At 43.3% G+C, this 22,245-nt stretch overlaps 1 protein-coding gene across 4 annotated transcripts in view; it reads right to left on the reverse strand.

The window, feature by feature from the left end:
- The window catches only part of fbxl16 (F-box and leucine-rich repeat protein 16), a 157,853-nt gene that overhangs the window by 50,417 nt on the left and 85,191 nt on the right, over positions 1–22,245 (reverse strand). For all 4 annotated transcript variants that reach the window (XM_055651792.1, XM_055651793.1, XM_055651791.1 and 1 more), the window contains exon 3: positions 12,662–13,170. In XM_055651792.1, coding sequence (XP_055507767.1) covers positions 12,662–13,170 — 509 coding nt within the window. The remainder of the gene's footprint in view (positions 1–12,661; positions 13,171–22,245) is intronic.

Genomic DNA, 22,245 nt, shown 5'->3' on the forward strand with positions numbered 1-22,245 from the left:
CACGACTCGCTGTCTTTAGTGGCCTTGCACCCTGCTTGAAATGGTATGAAACTGCACTTGAATTTGGTGGCCTTGCACCCAGCTTGAAATGGAATAGCCATGTCAACTGCCAGCCCACCAGCCATGAGTGAGAACTGCCAGCACAACAGGCTTGAGTGAATGAGCCGCCAGCCCAAGAATCCATTCGGCCCACAATGTCCATACTAGCCCTCTGGAAACCAGTCCCTTCAGCCCACAACACCCATACTTGCGCTCCAGAAAGCCCCAATATTGGAATTTGTGGATAGATGGAATATTGGGTTGTGGGCCAGCCCTCCAACGGGTCCCACTTAGTCTAGTATATTTATATACTTACACACACACACACACACAAACACACAACATATATATATACTTACACACACACATACTATAAAAAACAAACAAGAATAGTGCAAAGACAAAACCAATGCCCCTAGGTCTATGTGTGTGTGTGTGTGTGTGTGTGTGTGTGTGTGTGTGTGTGTGTGTGTGTGTGTGTGTGTGTGTGTGTGTGTATTACTTATATATATTATATACATATATGTGAGTTTGTGTGTATGCATGTATGTTTGTGTGCATGTATGTATATACTTTTTTTCTAATTTATGATATTGTTTACAATGTACCATGTTTACATATTCTGTTGTACTGCAGCAAATAACAATGTCATTGTTCTATCTGGGACATATGACAATAAAACACTCTTGACTCTTGAAGATGAATGTAGCATCGCTTTAGTTTGCATTGATTTAATCAAGGTATTGTGCTGCAACCTTTACTATATTGAAATATTTGCCCCTTCTAACTGTCTCTTGATCCTCATCTGTTATTCAGTATTACCATGCTCCAACTGATTGTGGAGTCAACACCTTTATTCTGCCTGATTGTCATAACTCTTGAGCCTTATGTAGTCATTACAGATCTAGCCGCCTTGCCCAAAAGCCTATTAGCCAGATAATACCATCAAAAATCTGTCAACTGGTTGCTTAAAGGGTGCCCAGATGTGGTGTCGAAGGACAAGAAGCCGAAGTGAAGAAGTGGAAGCCAAGATACCGAACGGAAACGACGCCGAAAAGCCAAATAATGGACATGACGTCTCCAGGGACGGGATTTGTCCGAGACCTTGTCAACGATTGGTCCAGACCCCGCGTCCATCACATCACTGGCCGGGGGAGACCGGAGGGTGGGGGGGATTTTAATTTTTATTCACCGCTATTGGACGGCCAAAGATCATAGAGCTTATTATATTTGTAAGCGTTAATTTACCACGGTGCTTGAGGTTAAGAGGCTGGATCTCTTCGCGCTCTCTCTCTCTCGTCTCTCTCTCTCTCTCTCTCTCTCTCTCTCTCTCTCTCTCTCTCTCTCTCTCTCTCTCTCTCTCTCTCTCTCTCTCTCTCTCTCTCTCTCTCTCTCTCTCTCTCTCTCTCTCTCTCTCTCTCTCTCTCTCTCTCTCTTTATCGCTCTCTCTCTCCTCTCTCTCTCTCTCTCTCTCCTCCTCTCTCTCTCTCTATCTATCTATGTATCTATCTATCTATCTATCTATCTGTCTGTCTGTCTGTCTGTCTGTCTGTCTGTCTGTCTGTCTGTCTGTCTGTCTGTCTGTCTGTCTGTCTCTCTATCTCTCGCTCTCTTGGCATTCCCGGAATAATATGGCGTTTTGCAAAGACAACTGCATCTGTAGTTTCTTCGTATTGAAGAAGAACCCTGGCCCGAAACAACTCCTAACCCATTCCCTCCACAGATGCTGCCTAGCCCGCTGAGTTCCTCCAGCACTCTGTGTTTTTATTTAACTCTGAAATTGAAGATGGACACAAAAAGCTGGATTAACTCAGTGGGACCGGCAGCATCCCCAGAGAGAAGGAATGGGTGACGTTTCGGTCTATATTCCACAGAGATACAAAGAGTACTTGTGAATAGACATAAATGCTGGAGTGACTCAGCGGCACAGGCTGCGACTCCAGAGAGAAGGAATGGGTGACGTTTCGGGGTCGAGACCCTTCTTCAGACTGAACTGAACTCTCGTCGGTGAGAGTACTCGTGTTTGTCTGAAGAAGGGTCTCTACCCAAAACGTCACCCATTCCTTCTGTCCAGAGATGCTGCCTGTCCCGCTGAGTTACTCCAGCTTTTTCTGTCTATCTTCAATTTCAGAGTCAAATAAAAAACACAGAGTGCTGGAGGAACTCAGCGGGCTAGGCGGCATCTGTGGAGGGAATGGATTAGGAGTTGTTTCGTGCCAGGGTTCTTCTTCAATAGGAAGGAACTGCAGATGCAGTTGTCTTTGCAAGACGGCAAATGATTCCGGGAATGCCAAGAGAGAGAGATAGAGTGAGAGAACGAGATAGAGATAGATAGATAGATAGATAGATAGATAGATAGATAGATAGATAGATAGACAGACAGACAGACAGACAGACAGACAGATAGATAGACAGATAGATAGATAGATAGATAGATAGATAGATAGATAGATAGATAGATAGATAGATAGATAGATAAAAGAGAGAGAGGAAGGGGAGTGAGAGGGAGAGAGAGAGATTCCTGCCTCTTAACCCCAAGCACCGTGGTAAATCAATGCTAACAAAAATAATCCGCTCTTTGATCTCTGGCAGTCCAAAAGCAACGAAGGAAACGTAAACGTTATTTGGCTTTTCGGCGTGGCGCCCGTTGGCTTCCACTGGTTCACCAGCTTCTCATCCTTCGACGTCCCGTCCACACACGGCTTAAAGATCATCCCTATCACTTGACAAGAGAGATGATCATTTGTGACGAAATTCATTTAGAGTGAATTACTTCAGGATATTCTGAGGATGTGAACACTAAAACACAAGGAAATACGAGCAAGTCCCTCAAGTCTAACCGACCATTCAACTTGGTCATAGCTGATCTACAATGGCCCCAATCCCTGTGCCAGTTCCCCATAACTCTTAATTCCTTGATCTTTCTTGATATTTATCTGTCTCCATCTTAAATATATCTAATGATCTGGCCTTGCCCATCATCAGGAGCAGAGAATTCCAGAGATTTACTGCCCTGTGTGGGAAGAGGTTACAGTGCATGTCAGTTTTAAATAACTGGCCTCTTATTTTGTAGCTATGCCTCCTTGTTTGTGACTTTCTCTTGAGTGGAAACATCTCAAAATCATGCCAACCATGCCCCATAGTATCTTGTATGTTTCAATAAGGTCACCCTTCATTCTTCTAAACTCCAAGGGCTGCCAACCCAAACTGACAAGCCTCTCATTTAGGGCATTAGCCTGGTGAATCTCCTTTTGATTGCCTCCAATATTATCACATCCTGATTGCGTGGAACAAAACTGGGTTGAAGGAAGGATCTGCAGAAATGTAGATTCTTGTTGCTTCTTTACCTCCTTGCATTGTATCATACACAGACAGGGATCTGTATCAGCAGTATGTTGTTTGTTGGGTCTTCTGGATACTAGAGAGCATTATGTGGCCTTGACATTGGTTCACATCCAACTCTGTCCACAAGCTCAACAGTGAACACTTCTTTCTAAACCGATGAACTCGATGGAGGGTGATGCATACAATTAGTTTTGTGTTATCAGGTGACATGAAACAGGCTGAGCACACCCATCTTGGCAAAAGAGGAACAACACCAATCATGGTAGAAGCAACTGGATGTACAGAGAAGGCACCAGAGTTGGCGTGGAGGAATGAGGAAGAGGAACTTGAGAGGTAGGAGGTAAGAGCTGTTTCAGTCTTTAGATTTGGGTCATTTAAAACACCTGGGGAAACTGGTTCAAGTCCAACTCTGTCCACAAGCCCAACATCAAACAGTCCTTTCAAAACCCAAATGAGTGCTGATTTTAAGCAGCAAATGGACATTTATAGTAATATCAATCTGGTTGTTGAGGTCAAAGGAGCTGAATTTAAAACCTGCTGGTTTGGTTTCTCTGCTCTTGTGTTAAATTGAACACAAACACACTTTGCAGACACACAATAGCCATCTTGGGCCCAAAGCAGATAACTGGGGCCCACAACTGGAATATTGATTGAAAGACACAGTGTGGAAATATGCCCTTTAGCTCACTGAGCCCACACTGACCATCACTCACCCATTCTCACCAGTTCCGTGTTACACCACTTTCACATCCACTACCTTCACACTGGGGGGTAATTTACATCAGCCAATTAACGAACAAACCCACGCATCTTTGGGATGTGTGAGGAAACCAGAGCACCCAGAGGAAACCAATGTAATCACAGGGAGAACGTGCAAACTCCACATGTTCAGCAGCCAAGGTCAGGATCGAACCTGGGTCTCTGGACCTGTGAGGCTGCAGTTATACCAGCTGATACCTTTTTCACCAGTTCTAATACTTTTTTCGGACAGGAATCCTAACAAAGGGGACTTGCCTGAAGAAGAGTCTCAACCAGAAACGTTGCCTACTCTCCATATATAGATGCTGCCTCATCCGCTGAGTTTCTCCGGCATTCTTTGTCCACCTTCGATTGTTCCAGCATCTGCAATTCTTTCTTAAACAATTGTTGCACATAACGTTGCGCTTGCCATTGAAGCAGGCCTTTTCGGCCCACTGAGTCCATGCTGCCCATTGATCACCTGTTCACACTGGTTCCATGTTACCCCACTTTCACATCCACTACCTTCACACCAGGGACAATTTACAGAGCCCAATTAACCTACAAACCCACATGTCTTTAGGATGTGTAAGGCCTTCAGCTCCTGGTTTTCAAATGAAGACAGCCCCCTAGACACTCCAATTTCTAGCCGTCTATATTAAAATGACTTCAGTATTTACTTACAGTGGAGATGCACCATCAAATACTCTCAGTGATTACAATTACTGCTAATGTCTGTCATTTGTCTAATGCACTCATTAGAATATTTGTCCACGAGGCAGCTTTCTCAATAGACATTAATAAATTTGTATGGCGTTTTTAATCACAGAGACAGTTCAACTCATCCACACCAGCGGTTATGCTCCCCTTAGTAAACTTTAGGATATGCTTGCGTAAGATGTAAAGCTAAAACTTGTATGGCCTGATGCTGAAGTGATTACCTTTGGGATGAATGCATCCATTTCAGAAAGGTTGCAAGTCCATCGAGATAAAAGGTTCTTAGGTGTAGAAAAATCATCAGGTGGAAAAGGTGGCCTGCTTTGAGTAAAATTACATTCTGATATTCAAGTGACAAAACATTCAAACATTCAAACTAGAACCAGTGCTAGTGTTAGTGTTCAGGGTGATCGCTGGTCAGCGTGGATTTGGTGGGCCGAAGGGCCTGTTTACGCGCCGTGTCTCTAAAGTCTAGTGAATGTGTTCTCTGTGTAACCTCAGTGGAAATCCTTTTCGATACTTTTCGATAAGCATCAGGTTCTTGAACTGACCTGCACAACCCTAATACTACCTCAATCTTCCATGAACCTGATTTCTAATCGTATTTTGCAATAATATCTGGTGTGTTGCATGGTATTTTTCATGAACAATTTATTGTAAATTATGTAAAGCTTGAGTTTAGTTTAGCTAGTTTATTGTCACATGGTACAGTGAAAAGTTTCCTTGATGTGTGCAATCCAGGGTGTGGCTGATTCAGCATGCCCATGATGCTGCTGCAGGCAAGCTCTTTAATGTGAAGATAGATACAAAATGCTGGGGCAACTCAGCGGGACAGGCAGCATCTCTGGAGAGAAGGAATGGGTGCTTCATCCAACTTGGGGATTTGACACCAATCTTCACTAGGCTTGACATCCACACATGTAGTTGCTTAAAATCCACCCTTTGTCACATGCACATTAGAAACATAGAAACATAGAAAATAGGTGCAGGAGGAGGCCATTCGGCCCTTCGAGCCAGCACCGCCATTCATTCATGGTTGATCGTCCCCTATCAATAACCCGTGCCTGCCTTCTCCCCATATCCCTTGACTCCACTAGCCCCTAGAGCTCTATCTAACTCTCTCTTAAATCCATACAGTGATTTGGCCTCCACTGCCCTCTGTGGCAGGGAATTCCATAAATTCACAACTCTCTGGGTGAAAAGGTGTTTTCTCACCTCAGTCTTAAATGACCTCCCCTTTATTCTAAGACTGTGGCCCCTGGTTCTGGACTCGCCCAACATTGGGAACATTTTTCCTGCATCTAGCTTGTCCAGTCCTTTTATAATTTTATACGTTTCTATAAGATCCCCCCCCTCATCCATTGTAGCAGACTGGATGAGTAGGAAGGATCTGCAGGTGCTGGTTTACACCAAAGATAGACACAAAATGCTGAAGTAACTCAACAGGACAGGCAGCATCTCTGGTTAGAAGGAATGGGTGACATTTCGGGATGCGACCCTTCTTCAGACCTGTGGAAAAGTCAGACCTGAAGAAGGGTCGCGACCTGAAACGTCACCCATTCCTTCTCTCCAGAGATGCCGCCTGTCCCGTTGAGTTACTCCAGCATTTTGTGTCTAACTTTGTAGCAGTCTGGGTGCTGTCTTCCACTTTCAAAATTCACCTCCAATCAAGTCAATGTTCCTGGATTTTTGAAATGAAATGAAGTTTGCACTGTTTTTGTTTTGTATAGATTTTTTATTCTGAATAAGAATTATTAATGAAACTTTAAAAAAAATCTGCTCCAGCATATATGTCTGAACGGTGAAAATAACGAAAAATAAATTTCTATCTTCGAAAAGAGCATCTCGTGAAAAAAATATTTGGAATTGCATTCAGATGTTCCTAGTTTTAGATGAAATGAGCATAATGCAAATATATGAGGGCGTTGTATAATTTATAATAATTGACGTTGCAGAGTCAGTTGTAAGAGATTGTTATATATTAAATCTATGTACCTGCATTGTACACTGATACATTTTCAAGAACCAGTTGAAGTTTTGGAAGAAGTTACTATTCTGAGAATCTTCTAAGATGTCGCTCAAAATTTGGGTATGTAAAATGGAGAGCAACGGGTTGAGCTTGATGCTTATTTCATGCTTCCTCAGATCAACACGTTGCTCGTAACAGCAATATCAAGGTATTACCGTGTGCAGACACAAGGAACTGCAGATGTTACTTTACAAAAAAGGGGCAGAATGGTGGCACAGCAGTAGAGCAATTGCCTTACAGTGCTTGCAGCGCCAGAGACCCGGGTTCGAACCTGACTACAGATGCTGTCTGTATGAAGTTTGTACATTCTCCCCGTGACCTGCATGGGTTTTCTCTGACATCTACAGTTTCCTCCCACACTCCAAAGACTTACAGGTATGAGGGTAAATTGGCTTGGTATAAATGTAAATTGTCCCTAGTGCGTGTTGGATAGTGTTAGTGTGCAGGGATCGCTGGTCGGTGCGGACTTGGTGGGCTGAAGTGCCTGTTTCCGCGCTGTTTCTCTAAACTAAACTAAGGCACAAAGTGCTGGAGTAACACATCGGTTCAGCCAGCATCTCTGGAGAACATGGATAGGTGACGTTTTGGGCCAGGACACTTGGGAGGGGTGGGACAAACTCTGGTGAGTGATAGGTGGGTACATGTGAGGGGAGTTGATTGGCAGTTTGTTCAACAAAGTCCAGAGATAAAAAGTCAAAAAGTGTGAGGTAGGGAGATAAGAATAGAAGAGGCGTGACATGTGAAGCCAGAGGAAGGAATCTGGGTGGAAGGGGATGGGGGGGAGGGAAAGGGGAGTAATAGGTGCACATCCAGGTGGGGCACAAGAACGATGGGGGGGGGGGGGGGGGGGAATGGAGGATGTTTGTTTGGTCAGTTACTTAAAATTGGAGAATTCAATGTTCAATCCATTGGGTTGTACGCTACCCAAGCGGAATATGAGGTGCGGTTCCTGCAGTTTATGTGGCAATGGAGGAGGCCTAGGACAGAAGGGTCAACATGGGAAATAGACACAAATAGCTGAAGTAACTCAGCAGGACAGGCAGCATCTCTGGAGAGAAGGAATGGGTGACGTTTCAGGTCAAGACCCTTCTTCGGACTGGTCAGGAATAAGGGAAACGAGAGATATAGACGGTGATGTAGAGAGATAAAGAACAATGAATTAAAGATATTCAAAAAAGTAACGATGATAAAGGAAACAGCTGTTTGTAGGGTGAAAATGAGAAGCTGGTGTGACTTGGGTGGAGGAGGGATTGAGCGAGAGGGAATGCCAGGGCTACCTGAAGTGAGAAATTAATATTCATGCCACAGCGAATATGAGATGCTGTTCCTCCAATTTGCATTTAGCCTCACTCTGGCAATGGAGGAGACCTAGGACAGAAAGGTCTGTGTAGGAATGGGAAGGAGAATTAAAGTGTCCAGCAACTGGGAGATCAGGTAGGCTTAGGCGGGCTGAGCGAAGGTGTTCCGCAAAATGATCGCCCAGTCTGCGTTTGGTCTCGCCGATGTATAAGAGCCCACATCTTGAACAATGGATACAATAGATGAGGTTGGAGGAGGAGCAAATGAACCTCTGCCTGACCTGAAATGACAGAGTCGAGGGAGGAGGTACCGGGACAGGTGTAGGTTAGCGTGGGAATGGGCAGAGGCATTAATATGGATAACAAACGGGAGATTTAGCGATCCTCGGCGGGCCGAGCAAAAGGGTTCCACAAAATGGTCACCAGGTCTACTCTTGGTCTCGTCTGTGTGTAGGAGGCCACATAGGGAGCAGCAAAGGCAGTAGATGAGGTTAGAGGAGGTGCACTTGAATCTCTGATGGATGGATGTGAGAGAGGAGGTGTGAGGAGAGGGTATTACATCTCCTGCAGATGCAGGGGGAAACTTGTGCAGACTTGCTGGTGACAGGCAAGTTGATTAGAGAAGCAACTGCTTACTCATCAATATCAACCTAAGTTGTAAATAACCGCATCATGTGTCTGAACACCCAGCCTTTCCAGACTGAAATACATTCATAAATATAGTAGTGATAGAAATAGAATGAGGCCATTCGGTCCATCGTCTACTGCGCCATCCAATCATGGCTGATCTATCTTTCCCTTTTAACCCCATTCTACTGCCTTCTCCCCATAACCCCTGACACCGTTACTATCTATCTCTGCCTTACACAGCCTCCACAGCCTTCTATGGCAATTAATTCCACAGATTCACCACCCTCTGATTCCTCCTCATCTCCTTCCTAAAGGAACATTGTTTGATTCTGAGGTTATGACCTCTGGCCCTAGACTCTCCCACTAGTGGAGACATCCTCTCCACATCCACTCTATCCAAGCCCATCTATGCGCAGAATGATGTTGTGTAACTCAGGTTTTAAATGGCTTCCTGTGGCCCGCCAGTCTCAAACAATGATGAAAATCAGCATCACTCTGCACAGGCCCCTCGTCACGCACTATGAAGGGAGGAAGTAGCCACAGTCAATGTGTTTAGCTGACATTATGCAGCGTTGCCAGCTGCTTGTACCCATGTTTGACTGCCCTGGTTCTCCAAGGTGGAAATATTTCAACACCTTTGTGTTTTCTTCATCAACTGAGACTTTCTGCGCCATCCCATGAGGAGAGCTCATCTGTGGAGATTTAAGAATGGACATGATTAGACTTTGAAAGTTGCATAAAATGTGTCAAAATACCATTTGAATGGACAAGAAGTGATTAGGTTTTCTGCCCCACATTTAACAAGAAATTAACTGACTTGACCAGTTAACGGAGGCTTTACGTGTTTTACTATGATGCTACCCATCTTTAGTTAAAAGCAGCAAGGAAATTAATTCATGACTTACCAAATATTTCAGAATGCCTTGAAGGACTGGATAATATCACATGGCAAATGGAAGATTAGCGCAGTGATTTTCTCCGGCCTGGTTAGCAGTTTTCTCGCTGGCCATTTGTCATTCGGTGACACAGCTTTGATCCTCAATGGTTTTGTTGAAGAGTCCAGGCCATCGTCTGTCTGAAGAAGGGTCTGGACCCGAGAATGTCACCCATTCCTTCTCTCCAGAGATGCTGCCTGTCCCGCTGAGTTACTCCAGCAGGTTGTGTCTAGTTCAGGTCATCGAGTCCCTTCCAACCATCAATGGAACTTCCAGAGTCTTCAGAGCTCTGATCACTCATTGAGTGATGCTGACCTATGCATTCGCACGACGGAGAGGGTTTATGTTCCCTTTAAAACGTTTTTGTTCAGTATCTTAGTAGAAAAGAGAACCTAATCCACTGGTAATATCATTATGTTGGCATAAATATATATCAGGCTCAGTTATGTGGATAAAATGCCTACTATGTTCTGTGTGCTGAAGCAAAGCAAGAATTTCATTGTCCTATCAGGGACACATGACAATAAACTCGCTTTGAACTTGAACTTGAAATATGATACCTGGACATATAACCCCAACATCCCTTCAAAAGACATCAATTTTGGCCAACTCTGTGGAAGTCAAAAGTAACCAAAGTGGATTTATCCATCATATATTTCTTATTGACATTAGTGTTCTTGCATCTCACAAATAAAAATAATGATCCATGAAATGTAGCACACAATGAAAATATGGAAATTGAAAGGTAAACCGAGAAACATTTACTTCTATTCAATTGTCAGTGAATATCATTGTGAAGCAAATCGGTTTAGTTGTTAGGCAGCTCGTTACTAAGTAAGACTCAACCAGCAGGTACTCAAACTACTGAAAAAAGCTGCTATAAAAACATATGTGGCCAAAACCATTAAAATATGTAAAAATTGCATTTGAATTATTTTGTATATGAATATTTCTCAATTTTTTGTACTCAGCCAGTCAGTCCTTATTTCCTGGCCAGCCCACAGTTGGTGCAATGCCTTTACTCCCACCCCAAGTCACAACTGAATTTCACGGACAATGACTACCACAAATGAATTGCCATATTATCGTTGTGCAGTGGAGCAACAGTAGATGCAAACATTGCATTCGATGTGGAAGAATATGTTATTTGGAAGTACGCCCTGTGACAAAGAAGCAACAGATGGTCCCCGGTCATCTGATGATGACCACTTGGTTTCAGATTAATCTGAGTTCCATCCTGTTGCCAGTTTCTCAGCAACAGCTCCTCGCAGCAGACCTGAGCCGTGATGTGATTTTTTACTTTTTATTTTTATTTTTTTTAACTATTTCAAGCCACATCTTTATTTAAGATGTATCAATATAATGTGATGTGATGTGACTGGACGGGAGAATCGCACCACTTTGGGTTGGCTGAACCATCCAGATCCTTGAGTTTAGAATGTAAATGGACCCTCACTTGATCAAACTGGTGCCCGTATTTTACACTCAACACCTCCTGGAGCATTCGGGGATGAGGGTTTGCGATGAGAAGGTGCTGTGGCTCTCTCAGCTTTGAGAATTACAAATCATTGGAGGAACAGCATCTCATATTTTGCTTGGGCAGCTTACAACCCAGCGGTATGAATATTCATATCTCTAACTTCAAGTAACCTTTGCATCCCCTCTCTCTCCATCCCTGCCCCACCCACGTCGTACCAACTTCAAAGTTGTCTTGTTGAATCTCAGTGTCTGTACTCGCTCTCACCTTGCAAACAGCTAACAAAGGCCTGGTTCCTTTATCATTGTTACTATTTTGCATAACTTTCATTCATTTGTTCTATATCTCTCTACACCACCATCTGTATCTCTTGTTTCCCTTCCCCCTGACTGTCAGTCTGAAGAAAGGTCTCGAGCCAAAACGTCACCCATTCCTCTTCTCCAGAGATGTTCTCTGACCCGCTGAGTTACTCCAGCTTTTGGTCTATCGATAATTCTCAGCAGATTGAGCAGCATATGTGAAGAACAAAACCAATTCAAATGGCAGGTTATCATCCTACTATAGCTGGCAGAATGGTGGTGCAAACCATGCAGGAGGATGCTACACAGCTACATCTCGTCACCAGATAAAAGCTATCCAGGGTCTGACCTTCCTAGAGGAGCATGGATGAAGCTCAGACGTTTCAATGCCGGCATGTGGAGATGGGGACTCCGCCTGAACCCAGCCTGTGAATGCGGAGCAGAACAACAGACAGCCAACCACGTCATCTCTGGGTGCCCGCTCTACCACCCACCAAATGGAGCTCAGGGTCTGGCAGACATTGACGCCAACAGAGACAACAACCTGGCTGCTCAACACGCTGCTTGAGATCTAATTATTCCTTTGGTTTATGTTTCATTCGCAAGAAGAAGAAGAAGGAGAATGCTTTCAGTGTGGACACTGTGCTTCTCAAATGTGGTTCCATTAAAGTTACTGCAGCTGCAGGATACAATGTGCAGACCTAACACCATCCACGAACAAATACCATCCCCATTCTGATTCTTTCTCTCCAGAGGCTGTCTAACCAGCGGAGTATTTCCACTGTTTTATCATTTTAGTTCTGTTTCCCAGTGTCTGGTCTTATTGCCTTTGAAATCCCGCTGGAATTGAGCACTACTACACAATCCTGTGAAGAGTAACAGCGTGAGAGAGAACGAGAACGAGAACAAAAGAGACATGAAATGTTGCAGTTACTGACCTGTGTTTCGGTGCAAGTTAAAATGAGTAGTTCTATAATGATAATGGAGAATTGCGATTTGTGTATAAGAACCCGAAAGCTGGGATTGACATGGATCTTCACGCTTACGTGAAAATTGACACCGTGTATTGCGTTACTGAACGATTTACCTGATAGCAATTTACTGTAACTTAGGCCCTGCAATATTATAACTATCAGATGCAGCCTGTAGTCTACCTGTCCAATATCAGCTCCTCTAGCTTGTGGAGGTCACAAGCAATGTACTCCAGTGCCATGTCCGTGATGCGTGGACACCACGACAGGTCCAAGCAGCGCAGCTTCCGCAGGTTTTCCGCAACCAGCTCCACGCCATCGTCAGTGATCTTGGAGCAGCCCGAGAGACTGAGTGCAGTGAGGTTGGGCAGGCTGTGCACCATGTTCACCACGCCGTGGTTGGTGATCTCCCAGCAGGAGTTCAGGCGCAGGGTGTGCGTGGTGTACCCTTGCTTGGCAGTGAAATAGGCCATGGCCGTGTCTGTCACGTGGTAGGCCTGCAAGTTCAGCTCCGTAAGGTTCGGCAACAGCTGCGAGATGGCGGCGATGGCGTCATCCGCCACGTTGATGCAGTCGCTGACACTCAGGGAGGTAATCCGTGCGTTAAGGCTGGACCAGAGCCCTGCTTCCGTGAAATCATTGCAGCCAGAGAGTTCCAGGTGGGCCAGTCCCTGCATTTGCTCCAACATCACCTGAGGGACGGAAAGAGCGGAGAGAATGTGTCAAAAACGGCAGCTGCAATTCCTTACCTGCACATCCCAAGCACTTTAAACTGGCAGTCAGCATATAAATTCATAACTGATAGGACCAGAATTAGGCAATTCGGCCCATCGTCCATTCAATCATGGCTGATCTATCTTTCCCTCCTAACCCCATTCTCCTGCCTTCTCCCCAAAACCCCTGACACCCGTACTAATCAAGAATTTATCTATCTCAGCCTTAAAAATATTCATCGACTTGGCCGTCTATTGGCAATGAATTCCACAGATTCACCAGCCTCTGGCTAAATAAATTCCTCCACATCTCCCTCCTAAAAGAATGTCCTTTAATTCCAAGGCTATGACCTCAGGATATCCAATGAATCAGAGAACTGATTTGTTCCCCCAGCAGTAACACATTCATGAGACAAAATACATGGTTCCGTTGGTCAGAGAAAATGTGGACAATTTTGATTTCTTTTTAACTTAAGATTTGACTTCTTATTCCAGAGTCAATGGTTCCTCACAGCATTTAATCATGTCAACCATGATCACGATAATCAGTTAAGGATCACCCCATTGAACCTGTTGAATTCTAGCACAAATAGAAGCTCATTGCAGCTATTCAGTTATATCTGGTTATCTAATGTTAGACACAGAACAATAATTGTAATTTTTACAGCTTGTCGACATGCATTTGAGATTACGTCAGATTCCAAGGGTAAAGCATAAGTAGTTAATGGGACTGCATTATTGCCTTTTAGTTTGCTAACTAGTTAACGATGGCTATCTGGTTTCAACCCAGCAGTATGAATATTGATTTCTCTAACTTCAAGTAACCTTTGCGTTCCCTCTCACTCTGTCCCTCTCCCACCCTAGTCGTCCAACTAGTTTCACTGTCGTCCTGTTTTGGTTCATTATTTGCATCCACTCATCTTTCTCCACAGCCAACAATGGACCATTGTGGGCTCCACCTTTCCTTGATCACGCGGCTGGCTTTGATTTGTTCTCTTCATACCTTCCATTCATTTGTTCTTTGTACCTTTTCATATCTCTAGTCTCCCTCTCCCCTGACTCTCAGTCTGAAGAAGGGGCTCGACCTGAAATGCCTCCCATTCCTTTACTCCAGAGATGCTGCCTGACCCGCTGAGTTACTTCAACGTTTTGTGTCTATCTTTGCCCAATGTCCTCTGGCAGGTCGACATAGGACAGGCTTCATAAAAATTGGTAGGATAGCATTTATTTCAATCAATATACTAATTATTTGAATTCATCTTTCTGATAGGATTCATGTGGTTTGCGGCACAGATGACATCATATTCAATCTCAAATGATTGATTGATTATCCAAGGTCGTTCTTCAACCTGTGAGTAAGGTACCCTGAATAATCAAGCAGGACTCCTCTATTTCACATCACTTTGGGCACACATGCAGCGACAGTGTTCCAGTGCAAGGCTGGGATCTCTCCAGAAACTATTTCCCACTCACACCGTGGTTTTCTATTCACTTTATCAACACTTGGTACTTTTCACCCCTGACCTTAGCCAGGGTTGAAAACAGTAAGAAAATCAGATGTCACCGTGCCAAAATATTTACTATAGACAGACACAAAACGCTGGAGTAACTCAGTGGGTCAGGCAGCATCTCTGGAGGGAGGCTTTCAGGAGAGAGCATCTCGAGAGATGCTGCCTGTCCCGCTGAGTTACTCCAGCATTTTGTGTCAATCTTCGGTGTAAACCAGCATCTGCAGTTCCTTTGTACAAAATATTAACTACGTTTCCCTCTCCATGGAGATCCATTAAATCATTAACAGTTATTGATTAGCATCAGAGCAAATTAATCAGAAATCATAAATGAAGGGTGTCAGAACGGGGTTAGAACATTGATTTGGTTAGAAGCAAAAGCTGTTGGAAATAACCTTTTATCTTGCTATTGTCAATTGAGGAGTAACAAGAGCCAGGAAAGTTGTGAAATCATCCATTTAATACCCTCAGTTCTATATTTAACTCGTGTCATTTAACAGGATATTGAATTAGCAAGGTGCAGGGTTTTTTTTAAACAATCAGTGTTTTTGAAAGGATATTTCTGAGGCATGCCAAGACGTTGTCTTATTTAAAGATGTTTCAAAACTGATAGCAACCTTTTCTCCAAGATCAAGTAAACATGCCTTTTTAGTGAGGAAACAAAGAGTGGGATTGAAATGGCAGTGAGCCTTACATAATTTAAACATATCATATCAAGCTCGCCGTATGCAGGATTGTATTACAATACATTGCTACTGGGTGTGCTGTGGTTCATTGAGTTGTTTTGAGTGTGAGTCACAGTACCACTGAAATCCCATGACCGGGTGATTTTTGTTTGCCTGTACGGGCAAGCTTGAATCGCCATTGTATCCAACAAGTGATGAGGAAGATGACCGACGCAACCTTTATCAGAGCGATCAATATCCACAGGGAGGACTGAGAATGAAATTAATCATCAATAATATATAATAATTTCCCACTGCACACTGCGAGGCTGGGGAAGGGGGGGGGGGGGTGACACGGGTTAAATCATTCCAATGCTCACGGCCTCATAGAATTCAGGTGCTTATTCTTGAGATCCACAATTTGAGCACATTGTTTAAATGATCGCCGTGTACAATCATTTTTTTTTTAATCAATGAAGTCAAATACAAATGAAGTCAAGTAAAAAGAGCAATATTGGTGAAAGATGGAGACACAAGAAAATGCAGTTGCTGGAATCTTGAGCAAAAACCAAAGTGCTGGAGGAACTCAGCGGATCAGGCACAAATCTAATGAGGGAATGGACAGGTGATGTTTCGGGACAGGATCCTTCATCAGGCTGATGGAGTGGGGTGGGGGTGAGCTAGAAGAGAGACTTGAGGCAGGCAAAGCCAGCCAAGCAATCGATGGAGCAAAAATACAAGTTCTGGAGGAGTTCAATGGGTCAGGCAGCATTTGTGGAGGGAAAGGCCTGATGGCGTTTTGGGTCGAGAACCTCCTTTCCAACTTTCTTCTTTCTGAGATCCTTCTGATCCAACTTTATATTTTAATCTTTCACTTGTTTCCTTTTCTGACACCTTTTTGTCTCCTTTTCACACGCAGCCTTTGTCACTATCTGCACCCATCTGCCAGTCTACCCTCTCACCCGCTCCTGTATCCGTCTATCACTTATTAGGCTTTGCCACCCCCCCCCCCTCCCTCCTTTCTTTTCCAGCTTTCTACCCCCTACTCCGAAGAAGGGTTCTGGGGCAGAGATGTCTTCTGTCCATTCCCTCCATGGGTGCTGCCTGATTCGCTGGGTTTTGAATTTGTTCATTGGTGACAAGTTGCTGGTGGTAAATACTTAAGGGCCTGTCTCACTTTCACGACCTAATTCACAACCTTTTTTACTCGTGGACATTTTTCATCATGCTTGAAAAACGCCCCGACCTACTTAATGCCACGTGTACGTACGACTAGCATCACGGCCTGCTACGACCTAACTACGACCTCGTGATGACCATGTGCTGCAAGTATGAGTCAAGGGCAAACTCGGCAGAGGTCGTGAATTAAGTCACGAAAGTGGGACAGGCCCTTTAGTGCCTTGATTTGATATTTTACAACAATAATTGAAAAATATTTTAACCTTGAAATATGTTTGTAGTTTTGTATTGAAATTGGTCTATGTTTAACTTGAAGGTTTAAAACACACACGGATTTTAAAGATCTATTAAAGTGTCAGGACAACATTTTCCTTTTGCAAGGCAGAGTTATAATAACCTTCAAGATACTGCAAGAAATATAAAAATCTCAAGATTCAAAATCTTGTGGTGAAACATGTTTACAGATCAGTGTTGCTAAACAAATCTCACACTCAAGAGATTCCATTCTACACCAGCAATTTCTGTAGACGCCATTTTGAGGTAATTGTCAAAAGAACCTATAGGGAATTAAAGACCATGATCTTGGACACACTGCCTGAAAAGATAGTAAAAATAAATTCAACAGTTACTGTCATAAGGACCTGGATATATACTTAATTATGAGTGAAAAGAATATTATAGTGATTATGTTGGCACAGGGAACCGTCAATGTTGAAGTCTTGCAACTTGCCTGTCCTGCTGAGTTACTCCAGCATTTTGTGTCAATCTTCAACCCATATATATATTTAGTTCTTATATTCCCTTATTCCCCATTTTTAACCACCTACCTAACCTGCAATAAATGTCGACAGAGTCTGTGCCTCAATTTCTCAACTTGTTGCCGTTGTATAAGAACAATGAGTGCAAATGTGTAGTCCACCAGTGAAGTTCAATCAGAGCCTCTTCTCTGATCTATCCTATTTGTTTGGACATTGAAGGTTTTTGCAATTTAACATATGTATATTTTTACTGCGGCTCTTTCAATAACTGGAAACTGATTGATAAGTGTTTCCAAAATATAGTTTAAATACAGGGTCGCGCCAGTAATGGCTGCCTCGCCAACAGTCTGTCTGTCCCTTTCCTCTTCGTTAATTCTTTAGTGTGTGTTAAATGTACGTTTTTAGTGTTCTTTAGCTTGTTTTATGTGGGGGGGTGGGAGAGGGGCTTGGGGGAAATGTTTTTCTAATCTCTTACCTCGACGGAGATGTGATTTATTTCTCTATCGTATCTCCGTCCGCACTGCGGCCTAACTTCAAGGAGCTGGAGACCGATTTTGGGAGCACCACTGCGGAGGGCCTACGGGACTTTAACATCGCGGAGCCCGCGATCCCTTTGCCAGGGATCGATCTCTGAGCTCCACCGCGGGTGCCAGCGGACTTTAACATCACAGAGCTTGCGGTCTGGTCAGCGACCCAGTCTGGGCTCTCCAAGCCGTAGGAGCTTCGACCGCCCCGACGGGGGAGCTTTGATTGCCCCGACGTGGGGGCTTCGATCACCCCGAAGGTTCGACTGCCCCGACCACAGGAGAAAAAGGAGGGAAGATTAGGCTTTATTGCATTCCACCACAGTGAGGAACGTGGGGAATCCACTGTGGTGGATGTTTATGTTAACTTTTATATAGTTGTGTGTCTTGTTGCTTTTTTAGTATGGCTGTATGGTAATTGGCATATCACTGTACCTTAATTGGTACACATGACAATAAAAGACCTTTGAGACTTTTGAAATACTTAATTAAATAAATTTAAGTGTCGATTTATTTAGTCATGTTAAACCAAAATTTCAGATCATTTGTCTTTGTAAAACTTCTAAGTTGTCAGCGGTGGCTCAATTGGCAACATTATCACTTCTGAGTCCAGAGGTGGTGGCTTCCAGAGGCTTAGGCACACAAATCTAGCATCACACTCCAGAACTGTACTGGTGGAGATTCTAGTGGAAAAGATGCTGTTGTTTAAATGAGATATTAATCCAATTCCAGGTGAAAGTAAAAGATCCTACATTACTACACAAAATGCTGGAGTAACTCATAAATCAGGTAACATCTCTAGAGACAATTGATAAGCTATCTACATCCTCCACAGATGCAGCCTCAATGCTGAGCTACCCCAGCACGATGTTACACTCAAGATTCCATAATCTTAAGTTCCATGTGTCTCCATTCCACAGTAGTACTATTTTGAAGAATACTAGGAGAGTTATGCTGGGTGTCCCACCCAATCTGTAACCATTTAGTCATCTTTATTGAAATTATTTTTTCAGTCATTATCACTCTTCAATGTTCTTGAGGGCATGCGATGTGTAAATGAACTAGTTTTGTTTCCTAATTCTGTGGTAAGATTACTTAAAGACATCGTGGGAAACACTAAATAAATGTGGCTTTCTTAAATGTTCTCACTAATTATTGTAAGAAACATATTGTTTGAATACATTCATTTTCAGTTGGCAGATTAAAGTTAAAGTTCATAGGTTCATAAGAGATAGGAGCAGAATTAGGCCATTCGGCCCATCAAGTCTACTCCCCCATTCAATCATGGCCGATCTATCTTTCCCTCTTGACTCCATTCTCCTGCATTCTCCCCATAACCCCTGACACCCGTACTAATCAAGAATATCTATCCCAGCCTTTAAAAATATCCATTCACTTGTCGTCAACAGCCTTCTGTAGCTGATCCATTATACCTAACATCAATGATCCAGTGCACTCTGAAGGTAGACACAAAATGCTGGAGTAACTCAGCAGGTCAGGCAGCATCTCTGGATAGTTCCCACATATGCATTAAACCGAATCCCAATTGTTTTTACACAGAGGGTAGTGGGTGCCTGGAACGAGCTGCCAGGAGTGGGGATGGAGGCAGATACTATTGTGGCGTTTCAACAGGCACATGGATTTGCAGGGAGTGGTGGGGTAGGGCTCATGTGCAAGCAGATAAGATCACTTTATCTTGGCATCATGTTCGGCACAGATATTGTGGGCTAAAACCCCTGCTTTGCTGTACTGTTCTGCATTCTATGTCGTATATATATATATCATAGAAACATAGGAACTAGGTGCAGGAGTAGGCCATTCGGCCCTTCGAGCCTGCACCGCCATTCAATATGATCATGGCTGATCATCCAACTCAGTATCCTGTACCTGCCTTCTCTCCATACCCTCTGATCCCTTTAGCCACAAGGGCCACATCTAACTCCCTCTTAAATATGGCCAATGAACTGGCCTCAACTACCTTCTGTGGCAGAGATATCAGTTGCATTAACAATGAAAAATCAAGTGATTTTTAAATTAAATTCAAATGCTATGATTTGATAGTTTCACTATAGGTGGGGGTTCAGATAAATGTCATTAATTAAAGCCATGCTGAATCTGATGACATATTCTGGCAAGGCATTGAAGAGTATATGTCACATGTGTTGTGTCAACATTTCCACTCTAACAGAGAACTTGCCAGTCTTAAATAGCTGATGACATTAAAAAAACGCCATTTTGAAAAAGCAATCTCAAAGAGTTAAAAATGGATTTGAAGAATGTATTTCATGGGAGCACTTTGTAACCACATTTAGATGAGTTTCTAAAGCAATATGCCAATATGTGCAAAGTTATAAATATCGGCTTGAATGGGAACAGATTCCACACATGCATTAAACCGAATCCCAAGCCAATTCACTGCAAGCTTAGCATAAAATGCTGGAGGAATTCACTTGGTCAGGCAGCATCTGTGGAGCAAATGAACAAACACCATTTTGGGTCAGGACCTTCTTTATAATATGCTCCTTGCTCCCTTACTCCACGCTTGTATTATTTTATCAATGTGTTGAAACTCGTGAAGGTTAACATCTCCAAAGTGAATGAGTGTAGTGATGCCTCAGCTACGCTGCATCTGGTTCTTATGTCATGAAATCTGTAAAATGAATTGATGAGTGCTGTGATCTTTACTAAGTTGGCCTTGCCACTTGCATGTGCACATTTAAAGTTAGATAAAGAAACACAATACTAAATAACAACCAACAACCGAAAATCACCAGGGAAGAACATTTTGTATGCGACCAAGGTGATGTTTTGATTGCACTGCACTGCAACATAGGAAGAAAATCCCTGAATCGTTTGAAGAGATATTCTGGAGAAAACAAGACCTTGAAGTTAAACTAAAAATGGCTTTGTGCAGAATGAGGTTTTTATTTGTACCTTAGGGTGAGGTCAAGGCTAGAAAACCTTAGTAACTGAGTAACACTGCTGCCTCACAACTCCAGCAAGGTTCACTTCTGATCTCTGGTGTTGTCTGTCTGAAGTTTGCACATTTTCCTTGTGACCAAAGATCCTCTGCTATAGGATCTTTGCTTGTGACTGCATAGATTCCCATTGGGAACTCCCATTTCCTCCCACATCACAAAGATGTGTGAATGACTAAGTTAATTGATCACTCTAGATTGCCTCGAGATTCTAGGTGAGTGATAGAATTTGCAAGGAGTTGATGGGAATGAGGAGAGAATAAGCTACGAGGGAATATTGGTGAGGTAATGGTATTACTGCAAGCTGAGCCAAAATGCTCTCCCTCTATAATGGAAGGAAACTTGAAAACCCAGCATATGTGAAATATTCCCAAGCTCACAATTGCATCAACAGCATTGCATCAAATGGATAATGCCGTAATGGTGCTGGAGATAACAACATTGACACAGGGGGATCACTATTAGAGCATGTGGCTGGATTGTTTCAGATACATCTATGAAAGAGAATATAAAAACGTTTTTCAAACTACAGATGCTATCAGCAGTCCACAAGTCACGGCTGCCTCAAAAAGTTTATAGAGCAATTATACCCAAGAACCCCACAGCTGAATAATGGAGAAACGTCATTTATGGGTTCTCAGTATAGAGGGTGAACCCTCGGAAAGCATCTGGACCCAATGGTGTACCCAGCCACTTTCTTAAAACCTGTCTGGAGTTTTTGCAGACACGTTCAACCTCTCACTACTTAGGTCCAAGGACACCACCTACTTTGAAAGGATATCAATAATACCAGTGCCAACTGAGGAAGGTGATATGCCGGAATGACTACCGATTGATGGCATTGACATCCATAGTGATGAAGTGCTTTGAGAAGTTGTTTATGAAATATATCAACTCTTACCATAGTAAGGACCAGGACCTACTGGAACAGAAAGACACAAAACACTTTTATGGATTGTTATTGCAAACTCTCCACATTATACATCATCTTTGACAAGAGGACAAGAGTTCAAACAAGAGGACATGACTTCAGAATTAAGGGACAGAAGTTTAGGGGTAATATGAGGGGGAACTTCTTTACTCAGAGAGTGGTAGCAGTGTGGAATGAGCTCCCAGTGGAAGTGGTGGAGGCAGGTTCATTGGTATCATTTAAAAATAAATTGGATAAGCATATGGATGAGAAGGGAATGGAGGGTTATGGTATGAGTGCAGGCAGGTGGGACTAAGGGGAAAACAATTTGTTCGGCATGGACTTGTAGGGCCGAGATGGCCTGTTTCCGTGCTGTAATTGTTATATGGTTCTATGGTTGACGACTGCCGGAGTCAAATACCTTGTGAGTCTCTATTCTCTATATAAGAGGGGACAGCACATGAGTCTCTATTGGTAGATGTTAACAGCTTAAGGATAAGGGGGAAATCCTTTAAAACTGAGATGAGAAGAA

The sequence above is a fragment of the Leucoraja erinacea genome, chromosome 20 (genome assembly GCF_028641065.1).
Source record: "Leucoraja erinacea ecotype New England chromosome 20, Leri_hhj_1, whole genome shotgun sequence".
Taxonomy (NCBI): Eukaryota; Metazoa; Chordata; class Chondrichthyes; order Rajiformes; family Rajidae; genus Leucoraja; species Leucoraja erinaceus.